The sequence below is a fragment of the Megalobrama amblycephala genome, linkage group LG9, assembly GCF_018812025.1.
Source record: "Megalobrama amblycephala isolate DHTTF-2021 linkage group LG9, ASM1881202v1, whole genome shotgun sequence".
Taxonomy (NCBI): Eukaryota; Metazoa; Chordata; class Actinopteri; order Cypriniformes; family Xenocyprididae; genus Megalobrama; species Megalobrama amblycephala.
The window spans coordinates 1,863,033-1,875,441 of record NC_063052.1 but is presented as its reverse complement, the minus strand read 5'-3'; the positions used below and the strand labels follow the sequence as shown (position 1 = coordinate 1,875,441).

At 42.1% G+C, this 12,409-nt stretch overlaps 1 protein-coding gene across 1 annotated transcript in view; it reads right to left on the bottom strand.

The window, feature by feature from the left end:
• The window catches only part of col28a1a (collagen, type XXVIII, alpha 1a), a 34,791-nt gene that overhangs the window by 11,787 nt on the left and 10,595 nt on the right, over positions 1–12,409 (bottom strand). The window contains exons 6-17 of the mRNA XM_048201140.1: positions 11,448–11,501; positions 11,067–11,111; positions 10,941–10,967; positions 10,676–10,720; positions 10,549–10,593; positions 9,395–9,448; positions 9,256–9,324; positions 7,010–7,078; positions 6,795–6,863; positions 5,820–5,888; positions 5,642–5,710; positions 5,469–5,537 (exon numbers count right to left, since the gene is read on the bottom strand). Of these exons, the coding sequence (XP_048057097.1) occupies positions 5,469–5,537; positions 5,642–5,710; positions 5,820–5,888; positions 6,795–6,863; positions 7,010–7,078; positions 9,256–9,324; positions 9,395–9,448; positions 10,549–10,593; positions 10,676–10,720; positions 10,941–10,967; positions 11,067–11,111; positions 11,448–11,501 (684 nt within the window). The remainder of the gene's footprint in view (positions 1–5,468; positions 5,538–5,641; positions 5,711–5,819; positions 5,889–6,794; positions 6,864–7,009; positions 7,079–9,255; positions 9,325–9,394; positions 9,449–10,548; positions 10,594–10,675; positions 10,721–10,940; positions 10,968–11,066; positions 11,112–11,447; positions 11,502–12,409) is intronic.

Below are 12,409 nucleotides of genomic sequence, written 5' to 3'. Positions count from 1 at the left end.
AGAGACAACACAGGTAACTTCCACAAACAGTAATTTATTTACAGGTACAGCAAGGCAAGCGATGACAGCAGGTAAGGCAGTGTACTCAGACATAAGATAACTTAGCTTGAACCTAACAGTCTTTCTTTCTTTGCAGGGTGCAGAGTGATCGCTGAATGAGGAAGACAAAAGACGGATGAAGACTGATGATGATTTCAGGGCAGGAAGGTAGCACAGGTAGGTAGCCGGGTAAGTTGTAGCACAAGATAACAACAAGACCAGACAAACGTGAACTGAGGAGTGACTGTGTGGCGAGGTCCTGGTGGACGCATCTATAGTAGTCAACATTTGAAGTGGATCAAAACCCCCCCTTGGTCCATAATATGATCCCTGTTCAGCTCCACCCCGCCCCCGGGGCGGAACACGTGGCGGGCCGGGCGGACGAGACCTGGGTAGAGGGACAGGTTTAGAGAGAGAGGGGGAATTAAAAGAAGGAGAGAGAGAGGCAGATGGGAGGGGTTCGCCGACCCCTTGGCACGCCACCATGTGGTCCTCCGCCAGTTCAATGGCTGAGTCCAGCAACGTGGGCCGGTGGCACTGGACCCACTCGGCGGTTTTCTTGGGGAGCCGAGTGATAAACTGCTCCAGTACCACGCAATCGATAATCCGGTCCACGTCGCTTCCCTCAGCCAGTAGCCATTTGCGGCACGAGTCCCGGAGCTGTTGGGCCAACACGAAGGGCCGGCCAGACTCGCCCAGGTCCAGGGAGCGGAAGCGTTGATGATGTTGCTCTGGGGTCCGGCCGACCCGCTGGACGATGGCCCGTCGAAGATCGTCAAAGACCAGGAGGTTCTCGGCTGGCAGTTGCTGCGCCGCCACCTGTGACTCCCCCGAGAGTAGGGGGACCAGTCTCATGGACCACTGGTCCCGCGGCCAGCCACTTGCCTCGGCTGACCGCTCTAACAAATCGAGGAAGGCCCCATTTTATTCATCGGCAGGTGGGTAGGCGCAGCCAGCCGCCCGATGGTCTCCTGCTGAACCTCCCGGTCAATCCAGCTCCGGAACCTCTCGCGGTCCTCCTGCTGGGCCTGCACCATGGCTTGAAAGCGACATTCTTGGTCGGTGCGCAGGTCCAGCAGGGCCTGATGTTGCTCCTGATGCAGGACCGCGAGGGACGCGATGACTTCCGCAAATGTCGACGGGGAGGACGAAGATTGCATGGCAGCGGCCACCCAGCTTCCTTCCCGGGTTTCGGCACCAGTGTAGTACAAATAATGTTCTTAAGTCTAGGAAGGAAGGGGACAGGGTCGGCGGTCAACTGCTGACTGAGCTTTATTTCAAAATTCAGAAAATGTCCAACCAAAAACTGTGCAGGGCACAACAACAAAATAAAATAATCCACAAAGGGCTTCACTCCAGTCATGGCATAAACAATCCACAAAGGGCTTCACTCCTGGTCACGGCATGTACAATCCACAAAGGGCTTCACTCCAGTTTGTCGTGCACCAGCGGCTCAGTCAGCAGTTCCCCTCTCTCTCACCGACTCCTGCTTCTCGCGGCGTTTTAACCTGTCTCTGCGCCAATTACTGAAATGAGAAACAGGTGTTCGTGATTTCCATTTAACTCGCTCACTCACCAAAGATCTCCCGATGCTCTCTCCCGCCGCAGACCTCGCTGAACCACGCCCCCCTCGCCACAGACTGCTTAAGTGGTGTGCTGTGATGAGCTGGTGCAGGTGGTGCAGAATTCTGGTGATTGGGATCGTGTGGGTGGAGCTGAGAGGTCTGGTGTTGACCTCAACCAACCTTGTAGCAGGGACTCAGCTTACGACAGGGCAGCTAGACCTTCTGTTCCGGATAGTACAAGGGTGTCGCGGATCATTGTACATTGGCCTGGCTCTTCTGTCTTCATGTTAGGGAATATGAACACAGAAGAGCCAGGCTGCAGATGGACATGAGCTGAGTCCCAGACCCTCTTGCTCTCCTGGAACCAATGGTTTACAGCCGGAACTTCAGACGGCACTCCTGACCAGGGAAACGGGCTAGTAGCCGACTATGCCCTGGAATGATGTTAACCTTCTGGTGGTCTGACCAGGGGAGTTCTGGGCACACTCTCTCCAGCTCCAGCTGGAGGTCTGGTGGTCTGTCTGGCTGTTGGTCTGAGGGTAGTAACCCAATGATAGACTTACAGAGATTCCCAATAAATGAAGAATGACTGCCAGACTCGGGAGATGAATTGGGGACCCCGATCTGAAACAATGTCTTCAGGTAGCCCAAAGTGTCAGAACATATGTTGAAAGAGTAGTTCAGCCGTCTTCAAAGCTGTGAGCAGGTATTTTATAGGGATTACCTTTCAGGCTTTGGAGAATCGATCTACCACTATGAAGATGCAGATGTGGGACTCTGAAGATGGTAAGTCTGTCATGAAGTAAATCCCGATGTGAGGCCATGGGCAGTTAGGTATGGGTAGTGGAACCAGCTCTTCTTCCGTCAGATGACATGGAGATTTTGATATGGCACAGACTGTGCAACCTTTCATGCATCAGGAGACATCCTTGGTCAAGGTGGGCCACCAGTATCGATTACGGAGGAACAAGAGGGTTCGCTGGCTGCCTGGGTGTCTAGAGCCTGGAGAGTCCATGAGGGACAGGTGCAGATCTGATGGAAAATATGCCCCTCCCTCAGGACCTCCCAGGGGAGCTGGCTCAGTACGAGTGGCTGCAGAGATCTGGTCATCGAGGGACCACTGGATGGGGCTGACTACGATGACTGGAGGGAGTATGGGTTTCGGGTGGTGTGGAATCTGGCTCAGGGTGGTGCAAGCGTGAGAGAGCATCTGCTTTCAAGTTCATGCAGCACTTCAGTGGGGACAGTTTCTTTGAAAAGAAGAAGCATGGATAGAGGATGGGAGGCTCATCCTGCCACTGAGACAGAACAGCTGTACCTACCCTGGTGGACGCATCTATAGTAGTCAACATTTGAAGTGGATCAAAACCTTTCATCAAAGTTGTCCTAAAACCTTCTTCTTAGGACAACTTAGTTCTTAGGACAACTCTGATGAACTTTTTTGATCCACTTCAAATGTTGACTACGGTACTTCAACCACGAAGGGAAGATCTGGATTGGGATGAACAAGGGTAGGAGCTGTGCAAAAGACTTAGAGCTGTTGGAAAGCGTTGGCTGTGGCGGGACTACAGGACAGAGACTTGGGACGGTTTTTAAGGAGGGAGGTGAATGGTGTACAGATCTAGCTAAAATGGGTGATGAAACAGTGGTAAAAGTTGGCAAAGCCCAGGAAACGTTGAAGATCTTCAATGGTAGCAGGTTGGGGCCAATTCCGGATGGCTTAAACCTTCCTCTGGTCCATCTGGATTTTGTGTTGGTTAATGACATAACCAAGGAAATCCGGTCAAACTCGCATTTCTGAAGTTTCAGGTAGAGGTGTTGTTTCTGTAGCTTCTGGAGGACCTGCATCACGTGGCGGCGATGTTCAACCAGGTTCCAGGAGTAGATCAGGATGTCGTTGACATAGTTGATGATGAAACGATGGAGGAACTCCAGGAACACCTCATTCATGTACCCCTGGAATAAGGTGGGTGAGTTGGACAGTCCATATGGCATCATGAGATATTCATTGTGGCCTGATGGTTATATGTGCTCCGCAGGTCTAGCTAGGTGAAGATGCAAGCTCCACATAGTTGTTCCAGGGCTGCTGGGACCAGAGGAAGGGATAGTGGTATTTGACCATCTGAGAATCAAGAGTACAGTAATCCTTGCACAGCCACAAGCCTCTGTCCTTTTTACTCACAAAGATGAAGCTCAAAGCAGTAGGGGTTGTAAATGGTCAGATGAAGTTTTGCTTGAGAACCTCCTCAATGTACTTCTCCATAGCCTGCTGTTCTGGGATGGACAAAGGATAGATCTCATTTTTGAATCTCTACTCATGTATTCCAACTCACCAATGGGGAATGTTGTGACATCCAAGGGCGTCCCAGGATGAGGTCAGCAGTGGAACCTTCCAGCACCATGAACGAAATTTGCTCTTGATGTAGACACCCAATGCGGAGCATTACTGTGGGGGTGCAGTGTTGGATGCGACCACAGCCCAGCGGCTTTCCTAGTATGGAGTGGATATTCAGAACTTCTGTGCATAGTCTTTTCTTGAGATGGAGCTTTTGAAGGAGGTCGAGAGTGATGAAGTTACCGGCTGATCCGGTGTCGATGAGGGCTTGCACTGAAACAGAACGTTGAGGTGTTGTAACTGTAACAGCATTTCTAGTCAGAGGTGCAATTAAAGGAGGAAGTTGAATGGTACTCACCGCTGGGCATGGTGGTCTGATGGGACAGTTGGAGATTAAATGTCCTTTAGTCCCCAAAAGTACAAACAAAAATGCTGGAGAATTCTACATTGACGCTCCGCACAGGTGAGGTGGAATGAGTGAATCTGCATGGGTTCAGGTTCTGGAAGGGCAACAGATGGAGAGCATGTCCCAATAGAAGTGAGATGATGTAGGCGATCTTGGCTTTTACTGTGGTGAATAGATATGGTTGCATCTCAAAAAACAGGGAGCACTGGAGAAGAAACCCGCTGCATTCCTCCGCCTCGCCAGAGTATGTCGCTGTTCAGGCCATGAGATTGGCAGAGGCAGGTGGTGAAGTAGTGGGTGCCAGTGGTAGCAGTGACTGATGGAGTGCTTGTACTAATTCCGTGAATGAATCTGGATTGCTGTCATCGCTCACTGCAGCGCTGCGTTGCATGTTGTGTTCTAGTCTTCTGTTAGCATATAGACGGAGACAACACAGGTAACTTCCACACACGTGATTTATTTACAGATGCAGCAAGACAAGCGATGGCAGCAGGTAAGGCAGTGTGTTCAGAGATAGCTTGAACTGAACAGTCTTTCTTTGTTTGCAGGCTGTAGAGTGATCACTGAACGAGGAAGACAGAAGACAGATGAAGACTGACGATGATTTCAGCGCAGATAAGTAGCACAGGTAGGTAGCCAGGTAAGTTGTAGCATGAAGTTACAACAAAAGCACACAAATGTGAACTGAGGAGTGACTGCTTAAGTAGCATGCTGTGATGAGCTGGTGCAGGTGCGTTGAATTAGAATTCTGGCGATTGGGAACGTGTGGGTGGAGCTGACATGTCTGGTGTTGAGAGTGTGACTGACTCTGTGACAGTTGCCAAGGCAACATTTATCATTTTCAGTTTTAAAGTTTTTTTTTTTAATCTTTTGTTTGATTTCAGATTTATTTATTTATTGAAAAATGATTTTTTTTAATTTTTTAATTTTTTTATTAGTTTTAGTTAACAATAACAATGATTTGAAACCACATGAAGCTGAGTTTCTTTTTAGGGTGAACTATCTCTTTAAAAGTCTTTCTGCATTATTTATGGTTATAGAAATTGAAAGTACTATCTAAAGATATTTTGCATTCAATATCAGACCTCTAAAATAGCACACACACACACACACACACACATACCTTAGGGCCCACCATGCCTACTCCAGGGGGGCCTCTTGGTCCAAGTGGACCCATGGGTCCCGGGTCTCCCTGCAGCCAGAGATGCCACATTAAAAAGTAATTTCAAATTGGAGGCTGTACTACGATTTCCTATAAAATAATGCAAGGAGGTGTGGATGCAGTCTTTGCTTTGCCTTTTCACCCTGGATCCCTTCTCCTGGAAATCCTATCTGTCCAGGTAAACCAGGTTCCCCTGTGTTACCCTACAAAAGAGAGAAATAAGTACTTAGAGCAGTGTCTTATTGTTTGATCTGATTACACTCAACAACAGCATGTAATTTATTTTTATTTTTTTTTGAGAATGTTCTCTACCTTATCACCCTTGATGCTAAACCCAGGAGGCCCACGTACACCTTTAGGACCCTCAAATCCTCTGTCACCCTGAAATGTGGTCAACATCAATGCATCGTTACATTATTAAGTACAGCATTAGATGTCAATCACATGAACACTGCATTTTAGCATACTTTTTTTTTTTTTTTTTTTTTTTTTAAAAAGGAGTACTTAAGAAAATAATACAATTTAAAGGAATATACCTTTGTGTGTTAATGAATGTAATGTTTTCAGATACTTAAATGCATGTTATTTTAAAATTAAATGAAAATATTTATAGTTTACATTTTTACTAAATTCAATTAGCAGAACTTCAGAGTGCTTTTTTGTCCCACTTAAGTAGGACTTAAATACATTTTTAAATGTACATTTATAATTATTCCTATTGTTATTAAAATATGGTTAAAGTGTACTGCCGAAAGTACTGACAAGCTAACTAAAAAAAAGCAAAAATATTATGGCAAACTAAAATATACTTTATTGTAATTTGAAACTTGTATGTAATATATTGAACGATATTTGTAATTGCACACTTCAATACATACTTGTAATGTTTAATACATAAATGTAAGTATAAATGAAGTTGCAATTTAGGTGTAACTTTAAATGTAATATATCGAATATCAAACTGCAGTTAAAATTATCAAATGCTTCACATGTGCTTTAGTTAGTCAACACATCAAAATAAGTGTACTTCTTTAAAGCACAACAAAATATTATTAAAACATGATTAAAATTAAAATGTACTTTAAAATTGAAATTGTTCACTTTTTAATCACTTTTTAAAAGTGCACTTAAATGTCTTAAGAAACTCTCTTTAGTACACTTTGGATGGCCTTTTATTTCATTAAATTGCAAGTACAGTTTTTTAAATAAAATTTTAAGATTTAAAGTACACTACACGTGCACATTAAATACAATTAAGTGCATTTCTTTTTTATTGTTAACTCTTGCCTTTGGCCCTGGTAAACCCTCTCCTGGAAATCCTTGGTTGCCTTGAACTCCTGGAGGTCCTGATGCACCCTAATAAACAGATACTCAATATTAATATATTAAACTATACAAACCCAGTGAATAAAGATGCATGACAGCAGCCTGTTACAGAAAAACACATGACTAACAATGTGTATCTCCCTCTAGTGGAGTTACTGATGTATCACTTCACTTACAGGCATTCCTGGCTCCCCTATACCAACAGGCCCGGTGGGCCCAGGTCTGCCTTGGCCACCTTTCTCCCCCTTACAAAACACAAAGGGTTTACATGGATATGATTCCATATGATTCCATTATAATTAGAATAACAACTGCATACTGATACACTACTGTTCAAAAGTTTGGGGTTGGTGAGAACGTTTAATGTTAAAGTCTTTTATACTCACCATAGCATGCATTTATTTGATCAAATTACAGTAAAAACAGTAATACTGTGAAATAATATTAAAATATACAAACCCGATTCCAAAAAAGTTGGGACACTGTACAAATTGTGAATAAAAACAGAATGCAATGATGTGGAAGTTTCAAATTTCAATATTTTATTCAGAATACAACATAGATGACATATCAAATGTTTAAACTGAGAAAATTAATCATTTTAAGGGAAAAATAAGTTGATTTTAAATTTCATGGCATTAACACATCTCAAAAAAGTTGGGACAAAACCATGTTTACCACTGTGTGCCATCCCCTCTTCTTTTAATAACAGCCTGTAAACGTCTGGGGACTGAGGAGACAAGTTGCTCAAGTTTAGGAATAGGAATGTTGTCCCATTCTTGTCTAATACAGGCTTCTAGTTGCTCAACTGTCTTAGGTCTTCTTTGTCGCATCTTCCTCTTTATGATGTGCCAAATGTTTTCTATGGGTGAAAGATCTGGACTGCAGGCTGGCCATTTCAGTACCCGGATCCTTCTTCTATGCAGCCATGATGTTGTAATTGATGCAGTATGTGGTCTGGCATTGTCATGTTGGAAAATGCAAGGTCTTCCCTGAAAGAGATGATGTCTGGATGGGAGCATATGTTGTTCTAGAACTTGGATATACCTTTCAGCATTGATGGTGCCTTTCCAGATGTGTAAGCTGCCCATGCCACACGCACTCATGCAACCCATTACCATCAGAGATGCAGGCTTCTGAACTGAGTGCTGATAACAACTTGGGTTGTCCTTGTCCTCTTTAGTGCAGATGACATGGCGTCCCAGTTTTCTAAAAAGAACTTCAAATTCTGATTTGTCTGACCACAGAACAGTTTTCCACTTTGCCAAGGTCCATTTTAAATGAGCCTTGGCCCAGAGAAAACGCCTGCGCTTCTGGATCATGTTTACATATGGCTTCTTTTTTGACCTATAGAGTTTTAGCCGGCAACGGCGAATGGCATGGTGGATTGTGTTCACCGACAATGTTTTCTGGAAGTATTCCTCAGCCCATGTTGTGATTTCCATTACAGTAGTATTCCTGTATGTGATGCAGTGCCGTCTAAGGGCCCGAAGATCACGGGCATCCAGTATGGTTTTCCGGCCTTGACCCTTACGCACAGAGATTGTTCCAGATTCTCTGAATCTTTGGATGATATTATGCACTGTAGATGATGATAACTCCTTTCTGATATTGCTCCACTATTTTTTGCCGCAGCATTGGGGGAATTGGTGATCCTCTGCCCATCTTGACTTCTGAGAGACACTGCCACTCTGAGAGGCTCTTTTTATACCCAATCATGTTGCCAATTGACCTAATAAGTTGCAAATTGGTCCTCCAGCTGTTCCTTATATGTAGATTTAACTTTTCCGGCCTCTTATTGCCACCTGTCCCAACTTTTTTGGAATGTGTAGCTCTCATGAAATCCAAAATGAGCCAATATTTGGCATGACATTTCAAAATGTCTCACTTTCAACATTTGATATGTTATCTATATTCTATTGTGAATAAAATATAAGTTTATGAGATTTGTAAATTATTGCATTCCTTTTTTATTCACAATTTGTACAGTGTCCCAACTTTTTTGGAATCAGGTTTGTAAAATAACTATCATTACTCCAGTCTTTGAAACCATGATACCTTTTATAAGGATTCTTTGACAAATGAAATTTTATTTGAAAAATAATATTTTTGTAACGACATAAAATTCTTTGCTGTCACATTTGATGAAATGTATGTATCCTTGTAGAAAAAAAAATACTAAACCCAAACTTTTGAATGGAAAGTGTATATAAAAGAAAATAGTTCTGTGGTGTGACAATTGTCTTGTATCACAATTATTTGAGTTCATAAACTGCATGACAATTACACAAAAAAATGTAGCATGTCACACTGCAGAACACTGCTTGAAATGTTGTGTAACAACTGTTTTCTAACCAGATATTAAAATATATTTTACATTATTTTGAAATCAAACTAATCTGATCTAATCTGAAGCCATTACCTTTGGACCAGGGTTCCCAGTCCCTGGGTTCCCTGGAGGTCCAGTGGGTCCACTAGGTCCTCGCTCACCCTGAGAAAGATATCACTGTCATTCCATTTGAAAAATATCACATCATAGTGGTGAAATGCAATATCCTTACTTTAGGTCCGACACGGCCCTCAGGGCCGGGGTCACCAGGGTTACCGCTCAGTCCCTGAAACAGACAGACATTCAAGTATTAGTCTTTATTATATCTTTTACTTCTCACTAATCACACTTGATCTAGGAGCTAGTTGTACTGGCAGAGTGTGTCTATTTAAATATAAAAGAACTTTTACAGTGTACTGGACCACTACCAAGCTATGCCATCAATTATAATGTGTTTTTACTGGACACATGACAGCCAGACATTCCCCGTCAGCAGAGAATAGACTGTGTGGGAAACTGAAGCCATCTAAATCTGAATCGAGTCAAAAAACGGAGGCTGCTGTCAATAAACCAAAATCACAAGGACAGAGACTGAACTAGGAGGGCAGGAGATAGTAACCCCTGTCCTTATGCTAATCCAGAGGAACAAAGAAAGCCCTCAGAGAGGAACAATGGTGTGTAGGCCTGGATTCACTGCTTTAGCTATGTTATAGTGTAAGAACAACAGTTAATCCCTCAATCACATTCCATAAGTGCAGGGACAGGAGAGGCGATCTGACTGTGTGAGAGTGATCATTTCCTCACTGCGCTTGGGAGCTATGTTACTCTTCATTTATTACTGTCTCAATGCAATAATTAAATCAAATAAAAAACAAAAACAGCATACATGAATCAAATATTACTGTATATATCTGCATTACAGTAATGGTAATATTTTTTTTTTAATATGAAAATAGACCCTGGACCACAAAACCAGTCATAAGTCGCACGGGTATATTTGTAGCAATAGCCAACATTACATAGTATGGGTCAAAATTATTGATTTTTCTTTTATGCCCAAAATCATTAGGATATTAAGTAAAGATCATGTTCCATGAAGATATTTTGTAAATTTCCTACTGTAAATATATCAAAAATGTATTTTTGTGAGTGGATATGCATTGCTAAGAACTTCATTTGAACAATTTTAAAGGCGATTTTCTCAATATTTTGATTTTTTTTGCACCCTCAGATTCCATTTTCAAATAGCTGTATCTCTGCCAAATATTGTCCTATCCTAACAAACCACACATCAATGGAAAGAAATCTCAATTTCAAAAAATTGACCCTCATGACTGGTTTTGTGGTCCAGGGTCATATATATATATTTATGGTAAAAAAGGCAACCTGATCTCCTCTTGGTCCACGTGGTCCTGGAGGTCCATCTGGGCCCTGTGGGAATGAAGGACAGGATCATCATGACACATTGTGGGCCACAGACCACAGATCAAGAGAATCATTTACTAAAACATACTTGATCTCCTTTTAACCCTGGGGTTCCACATTCTCCTTTCCCACCCTACATATACAGAGAGAGAGTGAAAGTAAATTTCATTGTCCTGTGTCTGATATGATCTATAATGCTTCACCCTCAGGCTGTCCTCTGTGACGCACTCTCCTGATGTTTTGAAAGCATCAGTCAGGATTGAATGGCTTTTTTAATTTACTGGTAAGCTGGATAGCTTCATGTTGTACAGTAAAATTACTGAATTCACTGTCATTAAGTCAAATATACTAGCCTTTGCTCCTCTTGGTCCTGGTCTTCCCTGTAACAGAAGAAGAGACTTGATCACTCAGAAACCAACCAATGAACATGTGAAAATGTATATACATTATTACAGAGAAATAAAAATAATATATAGTACCCGTATACCCTCTAATCCTGGACGTCCATTTAAACCTGCCTCTCCCTATGAATAAAAGAAAACCATAAAATCAGAACTTTTGAGAACAATTTTTTACACGTTCTGAAGAAAATACAAGTGGTTTTCACCTGTGCACAACTCGCTGCCACAATTCTAGGGTGAAGTGAGTGGTTGCCAGGGTGTTGCTATGCAGTTGCTAGGTGGTTGTTTACTAGCTCAATTCAAAACAGCCCATACCTGATTCTGATCTGTACATATGAGTCAGCTCTATCTTTTAATGTAATAAATATTTATATTTTTATACATAAAATAATCTTCCAATCAAAAATCACAAGTTAAAACAGAAAAATAAGACAGAATTGCTAATAAAATCAGACTTACTCTAGATCCTTTAGGACCAGGAGGCCCGTCAAATCCTGGATCACCTGGTTTACCCTAATATTTACAAGACATTACAGAATGAGCAGGCAAAACAATTCCAGTCATACATTTTAAATAACACGGTTGGATAAAATAGTCTTTGTGCAACTGAACAATATTTACTGACAACATTCCCATCAAGTTCTATGTGAGTCAATGGATTTGATCTCCACATGAACTCTGCATAGATTTCTGAGAATGATCAAGTGCTGATGCACTTGTTTGTTTATCTCTGCATAATCCCCTGGTCTTGATCTTACCCCTCTAGCATACGCATATTTTAAAGCACAGAGGGGCCCTCTTGAAAGCTTCAGCACCTGCTACACTTGCAGTGTGGGAAACACTTCCTACTCTTTCATGTAGCGCCTCTCTGCTCGCCCTGAATCCACCTGCTCTACTCCGGCCATAAACCAGGGCTTTCAGACTCAGAGCGATGCGTTATCCACTTTACGTTGCTAGATCAAACACAGATCAGAGAGAGGATTACTGCTGTTTAACAATTCTTCCTCAAACAATTATATTTGTTCATGTGCACAGATCAGGCCAGGATCTAGTGTTTGAAACTGTCTTCCACTTCACAGGTCTGATGTTTGATGTCTAGATTCTGAAATAACATTCAGAGTATTCAGAGACAGCTAGACCCAAAAAAAAAAAAAAAAAGCTGTAAGTAATGTTATTTTAGTATTATGATGACACTATTGTTAATTTTGTACTATTGTATTGATACTATTGTACTATTGTAATTTTAGTTATATTTTTAGTCATTTTGTTGCTTTGTATTTTTTTTATTATGTTTAAAAATATGTCTATATAGTTTTTTTCATCAGTTTTTTATTTCAGTTTTAGTTTTGGTTATTTTAGTACTTCAAGTTAAATTAAAGGGTTAGTTCACCCAAAAATGAAAATTCTGTCATTTATTACTT